General features: G+C 45.9%; 1 protein-coding gene across 3 annotated transcripts in view; it reads right to left on the bottom strand.

Annotated features, from left to right (window-relative positions):
• Positions 1–4,626: 4,626 nt before the first annotated feature.
• Positions 4,627–24,515, bottom strand: part of dlgap2a (discs, large (Drosophila) homolog-associated protein 2a) — a 162,831-nt gene continuing 142,942 nt past the window's right edge. Inside the window, exons 10-15 of one of the 3 annotated variants that reach the window (XM_031580156.2) lie at positions 21,559–21,947; positions 12,966–13,051; positions 10,245–10,729; positions 9,477–9,568; positions 5,226–5,378; positions 4,627–4,866 (exon numbers count right to left, since the gene is read on the bottom strand). In XM_031580156.2, coding sequence (XP_031436016.1) covers positions 4,654–4,866; positions 5,226–5,378; positions 9,477–9,568; positions 10,245–10,729; positions 12,966–13,051; positions 21,559–21,947 — 1,418 coding nt within the window. In that variant the 3' untranslated portion in view covers positions 4,627–4,653. Of the gene's footprint in view, positions 4,867–5,207; positions 5,379–9,476; positions 9,569–10,244; positions 10,730–12,965; positions 13,052–21,558; positions 21,948–24,515 lie in introns of all 3 variants that reach the window. The other 2 variants (XM_031580154.2, XM_031580153.2) reach the window with 2 other exon arrangements.

Genomic DNA, 24,515 nt, shown 5'->3' on the forward strand with positions numbered 1-24,515 from the left:
GCTGTTAGTGATGATGGTTCTGCAGAATCAGGCTTCATTTCTCACAAGAAATAAATGACCTTGAAAAGTGGCCAGAGTAGTGGCATTGGTTTGTTTGCCTGGGAAGGGACTGCACAACAACTGCATTTTGTGACTGATGTGTCTCATGTAATGCCAAGAAACTTGAAGAAACTGCATTGGAATCTAAGCCTGGCTCTGATCTCAAATGAATAATGAGATCATCACTTATCCTCCTGATCACTGGCGACCTGTTATAGCCTCCACCCATGGACATCCTTGTGTACGTCTCATTGCATTTATTTACCTCCAATCAGGACTACACTACAGACAACTAACTCTCAGTCTTAAGGACCAGAGCATCTGCATGTCTTCACTTTCCATAACTCCATTATTATAAAATACTCTATGACACATGAATATCTGCAGTGGAACACCAGAGGATTACTTCAGTTTCTTGATGTTGAGAATAAGGCACCTGGAGTGGCGTTCCATCATTGCTATTCATATGAAAAAACCACAGGAGGGGAATGGAGGGGAAGAAAGGGAGAGGATGAGGGACACCTGGATTGTCTGATTTATGGATCATCAGTACTTTGATCTTGGCTAATCAATCAATATATCCTCTGTGCCTGATGTGCCTTTACGAAGGCGCTCGTTCATCTGAAGGCTGACAGAGGAGGCCCAAAGGTCTCAAAGCCTCGGCTCAGCATTAGACTGGGAAAGACTGTGATAAATTGCGTTTCTGAGTGGGCAGCAATTGGTTTTTCAAGCTCGTTTAAAATCAAAGGGCAGGCAATGGATTGTACGGGTCTTAAACAAATCAGACGTTTTGTTTTTTCTGCCACGGCCCACCAGGGGGCACAATGTGTCTGTGACTTTGATTCACACTGATAAAGTTGAATTCTCAAACTAAAGAGACCGTTCTAGCAAGGGAAAAAAAAAAAAAAGACAAAATATGCTCCAGCCTTCTTGTGGCTAAAAGCAAACTGACTTCAAGGGCAGGGCTGAAGGAGAATTTAATCCAAATACTTGAGCCACAGCCTCTCAGCTATGGAATACAAATATGCCTGCTGTGCGCCACTGAATGCAGGGGCCTAAGCCTACCCTGGGCAGTGATGTGTCACTGTAAGTTCTCATGGAAATGACTGCAGAGAATCGCACTCAGGCACAGCCCATATTCCCTCTCACTAAAATGGTCAAGTCGTGTCATTTAGACCGATCTAAAGGGAGGGACAGTTCTCCCGGCAACATTAAAAGACCTCGTCCGAAACACCCTCAAACTACTCGGTCTGAGACGAGACTTAAATATGAATCTAGAGGGCTTCCTAGAGAGACCTACATTATGAGGTATATTCAAATGGTGGCATTTTGAAATTAAACGATCTCAATCAATTAAAAATATAAAAGGGAAGCTTTCTAATCAGAAAAAAGATACTGATCTGTCATTTCTCATCCAACAACTGTTCCAGCTCTCATAAATGTGTGAAATATCTATCAACATGGGAGGTCAATATTAGTGCACACTAATCCAAATGCTAGTAGATGGCATCACATGGCATCTCAACGAAGCTCCAGCCCCTGCTGTGGGACCCATGTTATCGCCATATTTGACTCCAAAAGCCCTGAAACATTGATAAAATTGGCACAAAACCTTAACGTTGTTGCAATGACTTCACACTACTGCAATTTGAAACAGTCGAGCATACAGCTTCAAAATACCCAGAAGCTGGTGCTGTTCCCCTCGACTTGTCAAGATCGTAGAATACATCTCAGTGGGGCAGTGCTGACATGACAGGGGGTGTTTTAGGTGTGGGGGTGGTATGTCTCTGTGTGTGTGTGTGTGTGGTGACATGTGTGTGTGTGTGTGTGTGTGGGGGGTGGGGGGGTGGAAGGGTTGCTTGCTGTAAAGCAGTGAAGAGGACAAATAGGGAGAGGAGAGGAAATGGCTCAGAGGCACAGTGAACCCACGGTCACCTTGCCCTCTAGTCTTAAGAAGCAGCCCTTACTGATGCCATCGGCGGCCTGCAGACAGCAGACCTAAATCACATGACAGCGCCCACTGAAACTGAGTAGATCGGCCTGCTCTGAATGCCCCTCAGCGGCCAGACAAAGCCAAACAAATACCATTTCCTACAGGCCAAGTCAAGGAAGATTTTTAAACAGAAGCAGCATGATTTTGGTTCATGCAAATGGCTACCCATTGAATGCAAATAGAAATGACGCGCAGACTCCTTTGCTTCCAATCCAACCACTGAATGGAACATCCCTGCATCACTTTTCTAGTGTGCAAATACTGATCAGTTTGACAGATCTTGGAAATGAATTCGAAAAAACATGGAACATCGGAAAAATGTTTATCCTCAACACAGGGCAAGCCTACCTTTAGCCAATCAAAACAAACAACATAATTAACTCACATACTCACAATGCATGCCTGGATATGAATAGCCTCATCTGTTCTAGCTATGTAACCTTTAACTATCTATCTCCAGCTATCCACCCTGCTGTCTCCCTCTAGACCTCTGTAACATTAACACTGAAACTTTCTTTCACTGGGTACTGCATATCCGGCATGTTTGCTGTTAAATATGCTTTAAGTGGCAAGTCTAACCTGGCTGCCAGTATGCTCCGTTGCATAAATCTTGTGCAATAGGGATCACTAAAAGTGTCAGGGATCGATCCAACACTCACCAATTTCATCCTTAAATTCACAATGGCTTTTTGCTAAAGAGAGACTTCCAGATTACAGTTACCCAACCTGACCTCTTAGCAGGTCTAACAGTACAGCTGTGGAAAACACACAGCTTCAGGGCACATACTGTATATGCAGCAGTTTACTGTGATGCGCATATGCCAGAATTTTGCATTCAAAGAAACATGTCGTGATTTCTTCCAGGTCTGTTGAGCATAATAACTACATTAGATGGCACAAACCTCCATTCCAGCAACAGTCCAGCAATATTCTGAGTGGGAATCATCCTAGATGTCAGATGCTGAATAAAGTTTTTAGTGCCTACAGTGGGATTATGTACGGATGCCACCCTAAACTGAACTGCAAAATCTAAAGGAGATGGCTCTGATATATGTGTACTTGATAATATTGTGCATTGTCACTGAGATATCTCATACTAGTTGATATCCAAACGAACACTAACACCCCTGCTTGGTTTTGGGTACCATATAGTATTGAAGAGTAGTGCACTTCTATTGTTAAATTTGTTTGTAGTTACTGACCACTTCTGTTACACTGTATGTTTGGATCCTTCGTCTTGATTTGAGGCAAGTGTTTCAGGTGACATTCAGAGGCAGGACAGTAACCAAATAAAATCATATACACCTTGCAATTCAATTGCAACAATATCATTGTGAACTTCAGTACATACATTTCCCTTGGAAATACGAACGTGAGTATCATTAGAGAAGAGGAAAAGTGCAAAAATGCATTTTTTTTTTTACACATTTTTGAATTCAGTATCTAAGCAAACACCATCCAAAAACCTTTTGTTGTTGTTGTTGTCCTTAGAATGATATGAATCCTTTGTGATGAAATGACATATGAAATAGTACAAAACCAAGGAGACATTGGCACAGTACCTGCATGTGTTCTGCTTCAAGCACACATCATTAAATGTACATCTTTTTTCAGATTCAGAATTATACGTTATGGCACAAGTTGTTGGGTGTGGTGCAGCTCTATTCTGTTCCTATCTACCAGAAGCATTGGCTGCTCAAGTGACAGGGAATAGGGAATATGGCCGCCCTTCCCAACATTTGAAACACCAGGGCTAACAGAGGGTAGCCAAGGAGTTTTCAGAAGAAATGACTACCTCCGACTGGCCTAAAGCTATGGCACAACATGCACAATTGAGGTATTTTTAAGCGTTGGCACTTTCAAATGGTGTTCTCCCCACTTCATTGAATGTCCACAACTTGTTCTGTGTTCACAATGAACAAAAAAAAACTCTTAACATCTAAACATTAAAATCTAAAAAAGGACTTAATGTGTGAGAGGGGTTGGCTATAATGTAACTGCTTCTCTTATCTCGAAACCTTGGCAAAAACCTAGGAGTCATAACTTCTGAGAACCTTAGACTTCCCCTCCCCACCACCCCCACCGCCTAAATTGGGCATCTAGCTAATTGGTTTTTCAGAGACTACGGTTGCTGGTGGATTTCAAAGCTGCACTTTGTAAATTGCACTCCGCAAATGCTGACCTAAAAGGATGCACCTGTGCAGTTTCTAGGGGAAAGCTTCCAAGACAAGCTTCCAGCAACCAAACAACCTCCCGTACCATACTATGAGCCAGTGATTTTTCTCTAATAATCCTAGAGGGAAATGTTACCCCTAAAAATAAAAGAACTTTCAGCTATGGCATATTTAATATTATATCTGAAGATGAAGGACCATATAAACAGAATGTACTGGATGGAGGGGAGGAAGAGGAGCAGAAACAGTGAGAGTAGCCAGAACTAAAGACATGGAGGCTGGCATGAGAGAAGCGGAGAGCTGACCAGAGTGCCACAGATGGGGGGGGGGGGGGGGGCGTGTGATAGAGTGTGTGGAGAGATGCCATCCTCAGCCTCCCCTCCTGCCGGTCTGCCTGCCCCCTAAGCCCTTCCCCCCACCCCCACCCCCCTCTTCATCCCCCAGCTCTTAGAGTCGTGTCTGGGCCTCTGGGATGTAGATCTCGATGCTGTCCGCCCGCTCCGACACCGAGTTCTGCCGGAACGACGCAGCCCGTTTGGCCGCCATGAGCCGGCGCCGCGCCTCCTGCCGCGCGCGGTCGGGCAGGTCCAGGGACTTCTCTCGCGTCACCCCGCTCCGCGCTCGCAGAATCTTCTTTGGTACAGGAGGTGGCAACTGCTTCTACCCGCAGAAGAAAAGAAATGGAGGGAATGGAAGTCGCAGGGAGAAGGTGAATTGGATTGGGAAAGAAGGAGGAGGAGGAGGAGAGAGAGAGAGGGAGAGAGAGACAGAAGGAGGGCAATCAAGTGAGATGAAGAGAGGGACAAAGGAACACAGAAAACAGAGACGATGGAAACAGAGCAGAAAACAAGGCTTCAAAATGAATGCATCACAGATTCTGTATAAAACTGCAATGTTGTTTTTAGATTAAATAGACCAGTGCAGGGTATACTGTCAACAATTCCTCCACCAGCCACTGAACACAGACACTGAAACAGTGATAGGCATGAACTTTGGTTTACCCAGTCTTCGGCACACACCTTCTTCTCTGGGCTCTCGATGGGCCTCCAGTCGTTGCTCTTGATCCGCTGGAGCTCGTCGAACTTGGAGGTGACGTCGTCGATGGAGAGTTGAAGGAGGTCCCAGAATCCGGCCAGGTCCTGAGAGGTCGGTCTGGGCATGGCACTGGGGTCCTGAGGCAGAACGACCACACAACTGTCAGACCCTTGTATTCCACACAGCAATGATCCACTGAATATCAACATCACACAGACAATTTGGGAGCGCCTTCGTTGGTAGGACGTGGCAAGGTTAGCAGTCCAGCGTGCAAGGAGAAAATGTGCTGACAACCATGCTCACTGTAAATGTTTAAACAATACCAAATACCATGTTCTCCAAATTAGACAGAAGCAGACAACAAGAGATTAGAGGACATTGCTAGTAGAGCTTGGTGTACTACGAGAACAGTGACTTATACACTAAATAGATACTATACTAAATAAAAAATACATGGATTAAAAGAGAATAGCATGAATTCAATGTGAGGTGTGTGTGTGTGTGTGTGTGTGTGTGTGTGTGTGTGTGTGTGTGTGTTATGAAACATCTCCCTGCTGTCTTTCATCTCTGTCTTCTCCCACTAGGTGGCCCCATCAGCTACTTAATGAGAACAAACGCAGACTGAAGGAATATTGTCGATTCAAATCACCTCCCGTTTCCAACTCTTCGAGGATTGAAGGTCACTTTCCCACAGATGAATTGTAAGTTAAGCTCTTATTCTATGAAACACACATTGAGGTCACCAGGAGGGGTTGGCCGAGCTCCATAAAAATATCACACATTGTTTTTTTTTTTTTACAAAGCTTGATTCCCAGGACTAATGGGATATTTCACAAGTTTGATGTAGACTCATTCAAAGATGACAGGGATCCTTTGGTCAGCAGATGTACAAATCAGACAAAACAAGCACGCTGAACCATGGCACTATCTCTCGTGGGCTACTCTCTTTGGTATGCAGAGAGGCAGCCTCACAGCAGCTCCAGCCTATTTGCCACTTCATTATTTCTCCATCTTATCTGCAGCACGTATGGTGATGCGGCAATGATCAACAACGGTCTCAGCGAATTAGGGATGGAAAGAGGGAGAGAAAGAGAGTCAGAGCAGAGAGAGAGAGAGAGAAAGAAGAGAGAGAAAGAGATAGGGAAGGGCAGTCAGGTTGGATTCACTGCTTGGAATGCACAGCACAAAGGGCCCTGCCCGACAGGCGATTCGAGGGCCGAGACAGCGGCAAGTTTGGGGAAACCGCTCGCGCCGCTGCGACCGAATACCTCGGGCGCCTCCGGAGCATTCTCATTCATGCGGGGCACCCGAACCTTTACCAAAGGACCGTCGTGGACGATCTGAGTTGAGTTCAGGGGCAACTGGCTGAGCGAATAGATACGGGAGAGCGAGCGGCAAATACTGATGGGAGGACAGGAGAGGGTGTGAAGTGACTGACCTCTCAGTGGGGGAAACGGAGGAAAAAGTAAAACTGCACCAGCATATAGGCTAAGGGACACTGTGTGTCCTGTGGTCATGTACCCCCTGGGGCTCTCCAAGTACTCTCCATGGTCCGCACAGTGGGCAGTGGAGCTGTTAGCGAGAGCATGCATTAGCATAAAACCCCATTTTGAGGTGCTCATGACATGATTCATGCGTTGGGAGTATCATTGGGCCTGCGCAGACAAATACATTTGGGAGCTTGGATGGGTCTATTGTTCCAGGAGCCACTCCATCCACACAGCCTGTGAAAGTGCCACCGTGTGGGACTGCCATTAAATCACACGTTCGAATGCTGAACACAAGCTCTCCAAACACTGCTCTATGAATAGAGTAAATAAAGGGACGGCCTTTAGGCGAATTTGAAAAGATATTTATTAATTTATTTTGTGCATTTGAAATATTATTGATGGGCACAATATAAACATTTTAGTGGCCTTTCCACCTGTATTTGATGTGATAACACTAAAGGCCTCACAGACTCCCACTGCCAGTCCCCACTGCCCCTGTGACTTGCGTCATCTAGTATGTTTACTACTAATGCTTCGGCAGTTCTTTTGGCAGCTGGTCTGAATGCATGTGAATGTTGGTGAAAAGTAAGTTGCCAACACTGTGAGCAGTCACGGAGATTATGGCCACTGGCCTGCTAACCACTGACCCGGCCAGTCCTCCCTGCTCAAAGACCTCTGCCTCGGAGGCTGCGGCTATAGGAGTGACCCCTGACCTTTCTGTACTCTGTGACATAAGCTGACGCTCCCTCTTAGCTCTGACAGCTCCTGCTGACATCCTCAAGAATGTTGGGAAATATTTAAGCTACAACACTGTCAGCACTGGGCTTAATCCCCCAGGCACCTCTGGAGAGTTCAAATACATATACTTTGAGAGAACAAGTTAGTGTTTGTGAGTGTGTGTGTGTGTGTGTGTTTGTGTGTGTGTGTGTGTGTGTGTGTGTGTGTGTGCGTGTGTGTGTGTGTGTGTGTGTCTGCGTGAATGAATGTGTGGGGAGGTGTGTGTTTGTGTGTGTGTGTGTGTGTGTGTGTGTGTGTGTGTGAGAGAGAGAGAAAGAAAGGGTGAGAGAGAGAGAGGGAGTGGAAGAGTGAAAGTGTATAAAAGGAACAACTGGTAAAAGTTGGCTGTCGGGGATTTCTCTAAGAGAGAAAAAAAAAACGGATGACAGCCCGAGGCAAACATAATTAGACAACTTCCTAAGCCTCTTATTTGCCAACGTCACTTTTTGAAATCGACCGAAATCCGTGTTTTGAAAGTGTTTGCAATGTTATTCACAGACGCCTTTGTCAAGAGAGGAGATTCACAAGCTCTGAGACCCCCACGCGTTATGTAAGATTTCCAGACGAAGGCGTCTCTTTGGACTTGAAAAAGGAAAAGCCAGGAGAACTAATTTTAAGTGTTTATGTTCACAGACTACATGACCCACCATGCACTTTCAAGCCTATTTGAACAAGCATTTTTTTTGCTGCCTAGGGCAGAAAACGACCATTTCAATTTTTCATAATTCTAGACAGGTCCAATTTTTAATATGGCTTATTTGGCTAGGCTGAGGGAGAAAGGGGTAAAATTGGGTTGCAGAAGCAGAGGGCAGATTTACCCAGACCCTTCCTAAACCTCAGAATACATGAATGATTGGGATTTATCCTCCACACACAGTTTGTCAGACCTCAGTGTTGGACATAGACATGACATAAATTCTTGTATCACAAAGGAAGGATGTCACTCATTAGGGATTGTGAGTCTAGATCAATATGAAATTCTTTTTTAGTTTCTGAGCTTTCTTTTTTAAATTGTCTTTAAAAACTGTTGATTAAAGCTAAGATTGCTAAACCCAGATTGTGAAACACCACGTAATTGTAATCACATACTGCTGACAAGAACATTTCTACAACTCAACAAAGAGGTGATATAACCTTCGACTCCTGGCAATCTTCAGCTCAAAGCAAACCTTTAACCCTAGTACCTTTAAACCACACCAATGGAAATACATGGCCTGGTACAACCAGACCCAAATTCACTTTGTGAAAAGGGTCTGGGGTCGCTCCATTGGGGATTGTTTCCAGTTGTTGCATCCTAATAGGTGTAGACTTCAGGTTCATTTTGAAACCACTAGACCAGCCTTTAACCAATCGACATTGACCAGTATGGAACTGCTATACTTCCTACTTCGCCACTAGCTGTGGAGGCTGATATATTAGCCTTTTCCTAAACCCCATTGGTAGGAAGGAAAAGCCTTACACTTGATGAATACATTTACACATTCTTCTAGCTCTGGCTTCAATTCTTCTATGTTTTCTAGCGTTGCTACTACTGTTCGTATTGCTTCGTCTAGCCCTTGCACTGCCGCCGTTGTTGTTACTACATTTGGAAACAAACGCTTCACTTCGACGTCATCACAATTAGCCACCCCCACAGGTCACTGACTAGTCCGTCCTTCAGTGAGCGATTCATCTTGTGAAAAGGGTTTCCCAGGCTATAATTTCTGCAAAGACTGAGCTGAGAGCAATAGCCGCCGGAGCCAGGGTAGCAAACATTACATACAAACCTAAAACACACCTGTGTGTTTATGTAAACACAAAGAGATAAAGAGACTGGGGGACAAGAGGCCTAGACATATGTAGGGAGAGGGATGAAGAGATAGTGTGTAGTAAGTGTATTACAGCGAAAGGGAGAAAGAGATCCATAGAGAGACGAAGAGATGGAGTGATGGAAGTGGCAGAGGGATAAATGGAAAGGATGTTACTCACCAGGTTCTGCTGACACAGCCAGTAAAACTGCTGGAATTTCTGAGACATGAGGAGCTGAGCGCTGCCCACCGCGCTCCGGATTTTCCCTAGGACTTAAACACACACACACACACACAATACATCACTTCAGATCAGCGCATGCTCAGACACACACACACACACTCACTCACACAACACACACACACACACACACACACACACACACACACACACACACACACACACACCTAAACAGGTGTATACTAAGCCTCACAAAGCCTAAGCACAAACCACACAAAACAGCGACATCACCTTCCAGCTGCCCCACATCATTCAATTCCCTTTACTTTTAGATGCTTAACTATATCACACACACGCACGCACGCACCTACAAACACACGCACGCACGCACACACACACACACACACACACACACACACACACACGCACACGCACACACATACACACGCACACACATACACACACACGCACACACACGCACGCACATACACACACACACACACACACCCAGACCACACACTTTATGGCTTCTGTCAGCATTTCAGAACAACACTTGAAACACGTACACACATAAAATAATAATACAAACATAAAAGAAAAACTCACATAATACATCAAAAATCATGAATAATGCAACCATTCCTCAACATTTCTATGCTTTTAATCCAGACTAAGCCTGTACTTTGCAAAGTGGCCTGCCAAGAGAAAGAAGAAGACCATCCACTGCAGCTGTCTGCAATATCCCAACATCCCTCCTCCAACACTCACTCTCCTCCGACAGGTCGTTCTCCTCCGCCTCTGCCTCCATCTCCTTGCACCATCCCTCCATCCTCTTGGTCTCCGCGTGCAGCAGCGTCATGAACCAACTGCCGTCCCGCCGGCACGAGGGCGAGGCGCGCCCCGAGTCCCCCCCGGCGCCCCCCGCCAACCCCTGTGCTCCCCCGGCCCCCGTCCCGGTCCCTGTCGACAGGGACGAGGCGGCCTCCCTGATGGGCGGCTCCATCCAGGGCTCGGGGCTGCGCTGCGGACTGGGCGGCTCGGTGGGCGTGCGGTAGTCCTCGCGGTAGCTGAAGAGGCCCTGGGTGCGCACGGTGCGCACGGCGCCGTACTGCGTGGGCGTGCTGGGCTCCGAGTGGCGCTGGAAGCCGCCGCCGAACTGCAGGCCCTTGTCCTCCATGATGGGGAAGCCCTCCAGCTCCAGGTCGGCCTGAACGGATGCCGTCACGCTATTGGAGCGCTTGAAGCGACCGTGCCTGAAAGGGGGGAGGCACACGTGAACGTGCAGACTGGGCGAGTGTGTGTGTGTTAGAGAGTGTGAGTGTGTGAGTGTGTGTGTGTGTGTGTGTGTGTGGCCTGTGTGTGAATGTGTACATGAGAACGTGTGTTTGTGTGAGTGTGTGTGTGAGTGTAAGCACAGCCACATGAGCAAAAGCGCGTTAACATGAATGGACACACTCAAAATGACTCACTGCCTGAAAAGGGCAGATATAAACAGGTTAGCGAGCGGCAGTGTATACACATGATTACACACGTTCATACTCGTACACACACACAGGCACAGGAATCCCTGCCGGAGAGGTCCAGATGCACACGGGCGTATGGCCATCAACAAAAGAGCAAACAAACAGATATTCACCCGCACAAATATACAGTCACATGGTGCCTCGTGCAGGAATCAGTGAGGCAGATACATATGTATACACACCAATGCCTTGTTACACAAATTCAATTCAATTCAAACAACTCATATATGGACACTACACTAATGTATGAACAAATGTACAGACTTTAAGTCATACATGTACACATGACTCTACATGTGCAAGCGTGCACACACACTCTCTCTCGCGCGCGCTCTCTTTCTGTGTCACACACTAACGCAAACAGAACACTCACCTCCCACGTTCCCACACAATTAATTTTTCACACGTTGGACAGAGAGCTGTTCCATACAAACAAGCATGGCGGACAGCGGGACACTGTGCACCACTTGAGGTTAATAACATGACACAAACACGCGAGACATGGCAACAAACAATACATACAAGTACCTAGCCACATCTCTGCCTTACTATGTAGGTTATGTGCACACTAGGGATGGGCATAATTAATCGACGATCGATTAATTGATCATTAAGAATTTCCTCGATGAAATTATTTTTTCATCGATTAAAACTAATGCATGTTCTGTTGCGTAGTGTGCGTGTAATTTATTTATTTTAGGGCTGTCAAAGTTAACGCGTTATTCTATGAGATTATTGTGGCGGAGATTAATGCAATCAAATATTTGAACGCAGTTAACGCAACTTTGTTTACTTCCGGTGCGCGTTGACCCGTGGCACGAAACCGCCCCTTGTCTGCAGTCAGTTAGATAGAAGAGACCGAGACGGTAGTTGAAGATGGAGAGAGCTGAGGGATTGTTGGGCGGAAAGTTTCTGTTTAAGAGGCAAAATGACAGAACAATCGACAAAACTAAAGTTGTATGTAGCATTTGTCAAGCTGAATGTAGCTATCACAGAAGCAGCTCATCTTTAAGTTATCACCTTAATGCAAAGCACCCGACAGAAAGCAGTCCCAGGTTAGATGGTCGCCAACCCACACTCCACGACTTCTCTAGGAAATTAACTAGACCAGTCCGTGAAAAGGTTACCACCGCTGTAGCAGTTTAGGTTGCGGGTGACTGTCGGCCCATCAACATAGTTGAAGACGGTGGGCTGACTGAGGTGATTCGAATTGCTTCAGGGGACAATTCTTACGATTTACCGTCGAGGGGCACCATTGTGTCTCGCATACATTCCTTGGCTGATGGCGAGAGAGCACGAACAAAATACAATTAAACAACAGTGTCTAAAATAATGAATGAAGTGATTACTCGTTAATTTATAAGATTTAGTCTTTGAAAGAAAACAAACTTTTAATCACGATGAATCTAGATGAATGAATTTCAAAATGTGAGATTAATTAGTTAGAGAGAAAAAAAAACGAAGGTCAGTTGTGTTTATGAGCACCGGCTTCTAGCTGTCGGCTCCGCTGCTTAAGAGTACAGCAGCGCATATTTTCAAGTGTAACCATTGAACGGATCCCGTTTAACTGCCACAAGAGTTGTCCATCTTGTAAGTTTAACTGCCACAAGAGTTGTTCATCTTGTAATAAATATCTCAATGAGGAAACACGCTGTGTTTTTTCTATTTTCACTGCATTTTAATATAGCCTATAAATAGTGAATTTTAATATAAAAATATTAATGATTAATCGAAAATCGATCGTTAATTCTCCCGACGATCGATTAAGACAATTTAATCGAATGCCCATCCCTAGTGCACACAATACATAACTGTGTGTACACTGTGTGTGGGTGTGTGTATGCTCATGCATGTACGAGGCGAGCGTGTCTGTGTGTGTGTGTGTGTGTGTGTGTGTGTGTGGGAGGGGATGTTTATATGAGGTGAGCATGTTTGTATTGGGAATGAAAGATGAATGTTGGCATACTGTTTCTCATCTTCCACTTGGATCCCCACGGAGTGGAACTCCCGCAGCCCTTTGCTCTCCGACTCCGAGTCCGTGGCCGCTTCCACCTAGCGTGAACAACAAACGACAACAACAGTGAGAGAGAGAGAGACAGAGAGAGAGAGACAGAGAGAGAGAGACAGAGAGAGAGAGAGAGAGAACTATCGTAAAAGGAAAATAAACAAATAAAAAAGAACAAGTCTCATTACGGCTTTTCCTGGGTGGAGGAGAGGGGGGGGGGGGTTATTGGCTCGGGGAACGCGTGCGCCGCCGAGTGTAAACGCGTGCTGTCAAAAAAGCCGAACACTCGTATGATTTATGGAGCTGGCACCAGGCGGCACAACAAACCAATCGCTTGATTTACACAAACACAAAGTGTGGGGCTTGACTGTGGCCTCTCCCGCAGCTGAACCCTCACACACACAAACACATACACAAACACATACACACACGCCCACACGCACGCCCACACGCACGCACACAGTGGTGATGAGAAAACACTTATCCTGACTTCAAGAAGGTGGATTTCAGTTCTCCCCCAGTGGCCGATAACAATCAGTTTGGTGAGATGGCAGACACTCTTGGTTGTAATGAGAATGGATGTGACCTGAGGAGACCTGACGAGGTCTGGGAGTCTGATGGGGGGGGGGGGGTGCGGAGGACACAAGCAGAGTTGGGGGGGCGGGAGATGGGGGTGCCGATCGGCTGGCCGGGTCTGTTTGGGTGCTGGCGCTGATTTGAGGTTTGTCCCAAGAGCTGCTGATCCACATCAAATGGCCTCTGCCGCAGAGCCTGCTTTATGGGCTTCTGATTCACACCACGCCACGCTTCATGCTCTTTATGAGCTGCCTAGCTCTCTCTCTTTCACTCTCACTCTCTCTCTGTTCCTCTCTCTCTCTCCCTCCCTCATTCTCTTTCTCCCTCTCTCTCTCTCCTTCTCTCATTCTCTCTCTCTGTTCCTCTCTTTCTACCTCCCTCATTCTCTCTCTGTTCCTCTCTCTCTGCCTCATTCTCTTTCTCCCTCTCTCTCTCTGTTCCTCTCTCTCTCCCTCCCTCATTCTCTCTCTCTGTCCCTCCCTCTCTCTCTCCCTCATTCCTCCTACCCCTTTCTCTTGCTATTGCTTGGCTCCATCTCTCCTTCTCTACACTGTCTGCTTCTCTCTGTCGGTTCTTCCTTCCTTCCTTCCTTCCTCGCCCTCATCTTCACCTGTCTCTGACTCTGTCTCCTCTCCTCTCCTCCTCCTGTGCGCGTGCGCCTCCACCTGTCCTCCCTCCAACCACCCATATCACAAATAAACATCCACACCCACGCATAGAGGCATGGTGTCCTCCCACTGTTCAATACCATCTATGACTGAACCGGCACTAAGTGACAAAGTGATATTTTAGAAATGCATTACAGCTTGAGATGGCTTTGGAGGGTGTGGCTGCATCCCAACTTTGGTCTGACTTTTAAACTGTGTATCTCACCACTCTAATGATCCCTCCCCATCTGCCACATACACCTGGTGACAGAGAAGCGGTGCTGATGCTAAGGATGACAAACCGCTCATTTTACAATTTGTTTTATGATTAGCCGGATAATTTAAAAATCAATTCATGGCCCTTTTTTAATCCTGATGAGTTCGGGCGGGATCACACCTTCCTCCACTCCAGAATTAATGGCCTGACCCTGAAGCGCACTCCAGCCGACAGACACTAGAGTTCTGACGGTGGCTTTCCCCGCCTCCCTCTCCTCACACGTACTCTGACATGCCAGTCAAAAGCAAGAGGCCAGCACAAATCTGCCCCGTGGTGGTGGTGGTGGTTGGGGGTGGGGTGCGGTGGTGGTGGTGGTGGGGGGGGGTATTAGTGTGAAGAGTTAAGCTAAATGAGTTCATCTGGCCTCTCCTCCCCATCTCTGTCTTTTGGAAGGTTCTGATTGGAGCACCTACTGCTGAGGAGTGCAGATTTCGCTTAAAGCCATTAGAAGTCTTAGAAACAAATCTATACCAGAGGAGGTGCAGTAATGTAGTATATGGTTGTGCTATAAATCTGTTAGCAAACATTTGTCAAATTATGCAGATGAACTGATCAGGCTGGGTATAAAGTCAATATTAAACATTGGACAACAGTTGTTATCAATGGTGTGAGTGGTCTATGTGTCCGACTCTTAGCCCGGCCTTTGATTTCTCCAAGCACAAATGTGTGCCTCAGAAACCAATGACCTGGTTATACCTCCCTCATTCGCTCTCTCTCTCTCTCTCTCTTTCTCTCACTGAAACACACACACAGACACACAGACACACAGACACAGACACACACACACACACACACACACACACACACACACACACACACACACACACACACACTAATGCAATAAATGGAGCCCAAGCAGTGAGGTAATGTGCACCTCAGCACTTTTCCTCCTTCTCTCAGGGCCTGATCCCAGCACACAGTAGGGGATGCACAAGTACATAATCGTTTCCTGAAAAACCTGATTACTAGCAGGGGGGTTGTGTGGGAGGTGTATTGTATCAATTAAAAGACTACGCAACTATGGTGGAGTTGGTCTAAGCACATAGGGCAAAGCATAAAATGAATGATATGATATGAATATAACTCTTGGTCAAAAGGTAATTGATCACTACCACCAACTTCACCGTCACTGTTATCTCACACATCGCCCTGGGCCATGTGAACACCAATCCATTACAACGCCTCTACGCTGTAGTATTCCATTCAACTCTATGTGCCTGATCTTATCTCCAACCACCTCCAGCTGCACAGACACCATATCAATAAACCTATTGTGATATGACATAATGTGGCCTGACAAGGTGTGGCGTGACATGGCGTTAAGGCATGTAAGGAGTGAGTGTTTGAGAAGCCACTAGGGAGGCAGATTTGAGAAAGTGAGGCCTACACTATTTGAGATTTGAGAAAGCGAAGCAGCACTATGGTTCCGACTGAGCTAAAGACCAGGCAGAAGGGTTTTATTACTTTTATCATGATTTTAGTAATCCAAGAAACCTATCAGGACATGAGGTTCTGATACGATTATTTTACTCCATGTATTGCTCTTGCTGCTTGTTTTTATTGATTTTATGTAAAGCACTTTGAACTGCAACTCTTGTATGAAATGTTCTACATAAATAAAGTATTACTTACTTACTTATTTACTACACTGCTTAACCACTGGACCAATCAGAAGAGACTGAAAACAGCACCTAGCTGTTAAAACAAAGACAGGTGAAATGATCTGTCTTTGGTATTGAGAAATCCATTTCCTGACCCCCTCTCCCATTTCTGACCTGCTGCCACAAAGGCCACCAGCAGCTGACAGTATTTGTCCGGAATGAGTTCCCACAATCCCACCTCACACCACGGAGGTCGATTTGCTCATTTTAGCTTTAACATTATAAGCAGTGTTCCATCTGAACCTTGACCTTACCTGCTAAAAGCAGAGCACTGACCAGCATGGGGTCAAATCATGTCCGTCCAAACATCAGGATCATACAGGAGGTTAACCCTGATTGCTTTCCCCTGCACACGTTGGACATGACGCATGGACATTGGTTGCACACTGGAAAAGACCCCCTGTGGCCTAAGAGGCCGGGTTATGGGAAATGTATGTGTATGTATTCTGGGAAAGAGAGTTTTTTGCGTACAGCATTTCTCTGATGTTCCAACAGAGGCAGCCCTCCGCGCTGCCGGCAATTGGTAATCGAAAGTGTTTTTGTATTTCACACACATCACTGAAGCCAATTTGAAAACCAATATAATTCAGTCAGGGACCCCTGCCTCCCCACGTCTTCTACCTCTACCTCTTCTTCTCATTTCTGCGCTCCATCTTCTTCTTTTTCTCTCTCTCTCACTCTTTCTTTCTCCCTCTCTCTCTCTCTCTCACACACACACACACACAAATAAAAAACTTTCTGTCTTTCACTCACCTTTTGTGTCTCTACTTTCCTTTCACTCAGCTCCCTCTCACTTATGCCACCCTTCCTTTACTGCTCTTCCTCTCTCTACCCCTGTCCCTATCCCTCATTCTCTCTCTCTCCCCATCTCTCTCCCTATCCCTCACTCTTCCTCTCTCTCTCCCCGTCTCTCTCCCTATCCCTCATTCTCTCTCTCTCTCCCCATCTCTCTCCCTATCCCTCACTCTTCCTCTCTCTCTCCCCGTCTCTCTCCCTATCCCTCATTCTCTCTCTCTCCCCATCTCTCTCCCTATCCCTCACTCTTCCTCTCTCTCTCCCCATCTCTCTCCCTATCCCTCATTCTCTCTCTCTCTCTCTCTCTCTCTCTGCCTCCTACTACTAATCTGCATCTCTGGGGCTGATTATGAGGGTGCTAAATCAGCGATGACGTCCCATGCTGGTTTCCACCGACAGCGGCGCTCCTCTGTGCACACACACACACACACACACACGCACAGACACACACACACACACACACACACACACACACACACACACACACACACTCACTCACACACTCACACTCACACTCACTCACACTCACACACAAACACAGACACACACAGACACACACACAGGCACGGCCTCCGCGGCTCAGCCACTTAAAATCACCATCCATCACCCACCACCAAGCTGCCCCATCAGCTGGGACCACTTCCACAAATAAAGGCACAGTTAGTGCAACACACATTAGCGCTGGTTGAGATAGAGAGAGAGATGGAGTGATGGAGAGAAGGGTGGGGTTTGGGGGAGAACGTCCAATTGGATGGAGAGAAGTAAGAACAAAGAAAGAAGGATTTAAAGAAAATGTAATTATTGCAATCAGAAAGAAAGAAAGAAAGAAAGAAAGAAAGGAAGCAGGCCAGCAGGTTTTATGGGAGGCAGAGGAGATAAGAAATCAAATCATAGCAGCCAACACGATCCATACTGGATAACATGCTGTCCCTCTGTTCTGAGTTATGGCACCAGCCTGCATACCAACAGCAATTCTATTCCATGACTGATGCATTTAGAAGGTTATCATTAATAACCAGCACTCGCATTACTCTGAGCTAAATCACTGGTTATCTAGCGCTGGTACTAAAGGCCATTAGTATTAGTTCAGCACAGACATGTACAGGACATATTTGAACAGGGACACAGGCTAGATTTATTTCACAATGCCTTCATGGATGTGAAATTACATATGTAAAAACCAGTGGAAGTGATGCCACACTTAGTCTGTCATCAGGATGATGTATACACAGGATGATATCTTTGCGGTGTGTGTGTGTGTGTGTTTGTGATAGATGGAGTTGTCTGGGTGGGGATGGCGCTTCGTAAAGCTGGCACACGTGGCACGGTCAGGCACGGCTGCGCTATGCGGTGGCAGGCCTGACATTTTCAGCCGGCAGACTGAGATGGCATCGCTCATGCCCATCATGCCATGGGGCAAAGAGGGGGGATGAAGAAGAGGGGGAAGAGGACGGGGGAAAGAGTGAGAGAGAAGGATAGATGATTAGAGAGTGAGGGAAGTGCAGAGGAGACAAGAGGAGAAGAGTGGGCTCAGGGAAGGAGAGAGCAAGAGAGAGCAAGAGAGCGCATTCACTGATGCCTGCACTGGCATGACTTGAATCCTAATTAATGGATTGCGGTAAGATGACTCATTGGCTGGTATTTTTAGAAAAGGGCGCCAACACAATGCACAACACTGAAAGGCTCAGTCTAAAAAAAACCTAACCAGCTTTTACATTAGCTGTACTCTTGTGATGAATCTGAACTGTACTACTCCGTGAACCAACGTAAACAACATGGATGCAGCAGGTTGAGTCTGTCTCAGGTACCAGAGTCCCTTAGAGCAGGGGTCTTCAACCTTTTTCAGCCCAAGGACCCCTTGGCTGAGAGAGACACTGAGCAGGGACCCCCACCCCCGCCGCCCCAAATTTGGGCCTGATATTCATATAATTTATTTGGAACTAAGTGTCAGTCACACACAAACACTCCCCTACACATGTTTGAACAGAATTACAAATCATCTGTGACACACAACTCATTTAAATTCATTCTGTTTATTATTGACATCTTTTGAGAATTCATCATTCATGTCTTTGGCAACAACATTCTCCCTATGAAGCATGCAGTGCGTCATACATGGCTCTTGCACCGTCTGTGCACATCGCGACACATTTTGGCCAGGGTATATCATGTTCACGGAAAAAATTGTTGATCACTTTGAAAATCTTTTTACCTCCAGGCAGCTGCTTACAGAATAGAAATTCCTCCTGCATCTCATTTTGGTCGACAAATCACAAAAAAGCTAAAAGCTGAGCGTCGTTTGACACATCGGTGGATTCATCTAATTGTAGTGCAAAATAATCTGCCTTCGGGAGTTTTGCGACTAGTAGTGCCCTCCCATCAGCTGCCAATTCATAGGGCGGGCATTGGGATGCTTTTCAGTTTTTTTACGTACTCATCCTTCCCAAACATTGTTTTGCACATATCACTAGCTGTTGGCAATATTAAACTTTCCGCATGGCTGTTTGGTCTGAGCGACAGATAATGCAACTTGGTAAGAGGCTTTTAAAGCTAGCTCGCACACTTTGGCTGATTGTCTCATCAAGGTCTGCTGGCCCTCAAGATTTTAAACGGGAAATATTAAATGTTTTTTTTTTCTTTCAAGTGAGCCAGGGTTGTCTTTGAGTGTCGTTGCAGCTTTGATGGTTTCATAGGTTCGTTTGATAGCACGGAAGAGCAAACCACGCACACTGCTAATTCTTCACCATCGGTCTCTTTGTAGGTGAAGGCAAACTTCAGATAATTCTCTGAATATTTACGTGTCTTTTCCCGTTTGCGCTTTTCGCTGTTCATGGAAGGGGTGTTGGCATCCTCTGAAGGTAGATCATCTGAACCGCCATCAGTGGTGTCTGACGAGGAGCTTTTGTTCCGAGAAATTACAAAACGATCAAGTATTTCAAATTGTATGGTTATTGCAGGTAACGTCTTTTGGCACCAGATAGCTAAATGTAGCTAAAAGTGCATATGTTGCCATTATGATCAAATTATCGCGTGAAGACTCATGGGTAGCCTATGTATTATTTTTAAGGAATAGAAAGCAATTTTTACGTTCTGTTTATGTTTATGTAGTCTTGGACGTTTTTAATTTTTGGAAGAGGGAAAAAATGCTTCAGATGAAATCATTTGGCGGACCCCCTGCAGTACCTCCGCGGACCCCCTGGGGGTCGCGGACCCCCGGTTGAAGACCTCTGCCTTAGAGGGACAAGCTGTTGTGTTGCAAATTATCGAAGCACTACAGAAATGGTGGCAGTAACTACCTATACTCCATGTTGAAGCAAGCACAACTGTACAGTAAAAACCTTAATGATGACAGACATCATACTGCAGCAATGCCTCTACTAGTTATAATTAGTGCTGTCATTTTAACGCCGTTAATTTTTTTATCGCGAGATTAACGCGATTTTTTTTTTTATTATAATTTATTTATTTATTTTTTAGATTAACGTTCTTTTTGGCCTCGCAAACTGTGTAGTAGGCTAACGTTACGGTTTGAGTGAATGGTGAGCGCGATACGGCGAAATGGATGATAAAAAGCTTCTGAATGGAAAGTTTACTTTTAAAAGTTGTGTTGTGCAAAAGAAGCGAGCTTCACTGTTGTCTGAAAATGTCAACAGGCAGCTGGCTGAAAGCAAAGAAGTAGTAGGCTTACCTTTTATTTGTAACCTAACTGTTACGGTTCATTGTTTCTGAAATAAGAGGCCTGACTGCTATGTTCCCAGCAAACTTGAAAAAAAGAAAATATTAAGCCATGGTTTAACTGCACTATAGGCTGAGTATACCTGAAATGTGCACTTTATAATTTTATTTTGTACCGCCCTGTTTGGCAATGTTGGTTTTCATTAAAATAAAACATTTGCTTAAAGCAAGCCAATCCACTTTTCGATGTTGATAAGGGCATTAAAATAGAAATAAAATGATGGAAAAAATAAATAAACGAAGGGACATTTAGAATAGATACAAATTTGCGATTACGATTAATTTTGAGTTAACTATGACATAAATGCGATTAATCGCGATTAAATATTTTAATCGTTTGACAGCACTAGTTATAATATAGGTGCATATTAGAATGCAACTTTAAAAAAAATTATAATGGTGAGTTGGTGAGAGAATAAGTAGGCTATGTGTTTGTGTATGCATGTCACAAGATTGGTCACCTGAATGTGTGTGGCCATGCATGAACTCTTGTCCTCCCAGAGGTGTGTGTGAGCATATGCAATCACATGACTCTGCATCATGCCTGAATCAGCTACGGCTTCACGAAAAAAGCTGGAGTACACACACATACAGGAGGACCCTATGTGGCTCCCCCACACTGATTCACAAACTTTTCATGGAGCAGGTTTTGCTATTCTGTTGGTACCAGGTTTGCCATCACAACAGTGTCAGTGCAACGCTCAAGCCAGTGAAGTTCGGTCAAATTGAAGTGCCGCTGAAATTAGTCTAACTGAATTGGAAGTCATGACAGGGAAAAGGGGAGAGCTGCAGCAGAGAGACTAAAAGCAGCAGAGCAGCTACAGAGAGAGAGAGAGAGAGAGAGAGAGAAGGTGCAGCTGTACCTGTATCCCTATGGAGGAGCGTGGGGTGTTGAGGTACTCCTCGGCCTTGGACACCAACACGGCCTTGTCACAGGTCAGCACCGAACTATGGCTGTCGGTGGACGGGTGGCGTTTGCTGGCCATGGCCGCCGCCGCCTCCATGGCGATGCTGACAGCCTTGGTGCTGTCCAGGCTGTCGGTGGAGTTGTAAAGGGCCCGGCCCAGGCTCAGGCCCAGGCCGTCCGACGCCCACAGGCCTGAGCGCGACATGCGGCCCTCATGGTAGGCGTCCTGCGTGGACTCAGTGCTGCTCTGCGCCGTCACCGAGATCAGCGGCTTGGAGGTGGAGCGCGGCGGGACGGGCGGAGGCGTGCGCTTGTAGCTGGGTGTGCTGGGGGTGTAGGTGACCGCTGTTGAGTCAAGTACACAAAACGCAACATTTACAAAAGATAAGTCGGCTGTTCGTTTCCTTTCAGGTTTCCTTAAGGCTTTTATTAATGTGTGTTACTGTTATTGCTAGTTACGGTAAACGATGGTGTGAGAAACGGAGGCATTGCTGATTGAAGGCAAAGAATGACATTGCAATCCAAAAACGCCATAAGATCTTTTACAGTTGTATAAGTATAATATATAAGTATAACAATGTATAAAGAGCTGAGCTGGCCATACGAAATAAGTCTGAAGTTCTTGACGAACGACCTCAAAGGGGCTGGTGACAAGCCAGGAGCAGCGACAAAGAAGAAGCCCAGCAACTAGTCGACTCTGAGTAGCGCTGACAGTTATCTACTTCCTCTCCACGTCTGATGAGGAAGGCGGGGACGAGGGGATGAAGGATTAGAAAGAGGAAGCCTTTCTTTCGAGCGCAAATGAGAAAAGGCTCCTAATCCACACAGAAGTACCCAAGGGGAGGGGGGGATGAGTCTTTAAGGAAGCAATACTGCAAATTAGTATCAATGGGATCTCCTTCCACCTACATATGAAGCTCATCTGCTTATTAGAGTGTGAGGAAGAAGTTGGAGCGGTCACGGGCCACTCCTCATAAGGCTTCTCTCAAAAATCTCAATATTTTGTCATTACCTAAGGCCTCACTTGATACATTCATACAAAACGGTATTAATGTTTGGTCTGTTTCAGGGAATAATGGCGCTGGAGCTTTGGTTTGTGCAAGAATGCATGGAGCTGAATATCTTACTATATGAGAATATATCTTCCAACAAACACCAAACGAAACTATTGAAAACTCAGATGATGAAGAGATGAAAGTAACCGCCATGCTTTGAAACTGTGTTGACTTCAGGGCTTTATGAAAAAAAAAAAAAAACTTCACAGAAATGCGCCGTAAAACCTTCTGACCACAAATGTGGGCAACTGATTAGCTCTGCTGTGGGAAAACACAATGACATTCACGCCTGGTTTCATTCCACTAGAACAATGAGCTGATCTCGCTCGTGTCACCCCAATTACAAGGCATCCCGCTGTTTGCACCCCCATCACAAATCAATGTGCATAAACTGAGACCTTCTTTTTTTTTTTTTGCCAGATATGCACCCCATGAGGGGCCAAGGAGCTTAGTACATGGGAGGTGGATGATGCTGTTTTTTTTCCATTTCAAAAAGGTTATTTTGGTCTGTCATTCTAAAGAAAACTGAGGGGGAGGAAGAGGAAGAGAGAGAGAGAGAGAGAAATGGAGATAGGCTGGGAAGAAGTCTGAAAAAGACCAAGGGATACAGTAGACAGAAAGAGGATGCGACAGAGCTCTAGGAGAACAAAAAATAGAGGGAGAGGTGGCAGGGAAGGAGGAGGAGGAGGAGGAGGAGGAGGAGGAGAAAGAGCATGATTCAGCAGCAGGGGCCAAAAATAGACGTCGTTACCAAACAAGTCATGCAGCGGGGGACTCATAACTCTGGCTCTGTCTTGGTGGGGTAGCTTGGCTCTGCTCTGAGCTTGCCGTTCATTTGTTAAGTGAGAGTAGCAGGGATGGAGCAGAGGGGGGGGGGGTGTGTGTGCATCAGAGACAGCGGCCATCACTGCCACCAGTCCACCTCCGCAAAACAGCAACAAGAGCCCAGGGATGGGCCTCATGAATGTCAGAGGAAGTTTTAGTGCCGTGCTCAAATATGCATGAGAGTTTTGGAAGGAGAGGGGAGGACACACACACAGGAAGCGGTGTTCTTCTAAGTACCTGAACAGATCACTCTCTTCCGATCCGACTGAAGTATTCACCCTGAATGACGCTGCGGTTCTCTCTTTCATCAAACCCAATTTAGCACTCCCTCGCTTTGAGCTGACGTCCGTTCTGATCTCATCCCACGTTTACAGAGGCCTACTTTGTTTTTAAGGAGGGATTTTTTTTTTAAATCTTCACTAAAAGGTCCAAGTTTATCTAAAGCAGCACAGATGCAGAGCTTTCATTAGACATGGCAGACACGGCGCACAAGCACCCAAGAGTGGCGCTGAGTTGATGAAGTACTTCAGGGATGCAATCAAAGTCAATCAGGGACGCGGGTCCTTTTTCTAAGGGCCTCCATCTATCAGGGGTGTGAGTGGGATGGTAACGTCTGCTGCACTGGGGGGTTGGGGGGGGTGGTGGTGGTGGTGGTGAGGTATGGTGGTGGCTCCAGGCCAGGCCCGGTGACAGGATGAAGGTGGCAGTTAAAAATGGTGAGGGGGCAAATGGTTTTATATAGTGAAACAGCAGGTTCCTGCTATGCCTAGTTCTGTATAGTTTTTTATCCTGCGGGTGGCAATATAATGGTGTTTTGACTAGATGCAAACAATTTTACCTTTCCATGTGTCTGTGCGTCATGGCCATAATATGAAATATGAATATTTGTGGCATTCTGACCCTGCTTGTCCCTGGGGTAACATGTTCTGCAGCCAGCTAAATCATCAAAAATCATGAGAAAACATACCTTAAGATGGACAAATTAGCTGGTCAACCTGCTTAAGCTGATTACTGTTTAAATGAACAGCTGAAA

This window comes from Clupea harengus, chromosome 14 (assembly GCF_900700415.2).
Source record: "Clupea harengus chromosome 14, Ch_v2.0.2, whole genome shotgun sequence".
In the NCBI taxonomy this organism is placed as follows: Eukaryota; Metazoa; Chordata; class Actinopteri; order Clupeiformes; family Clupeidae; genus Clupea; species Clupea harengus.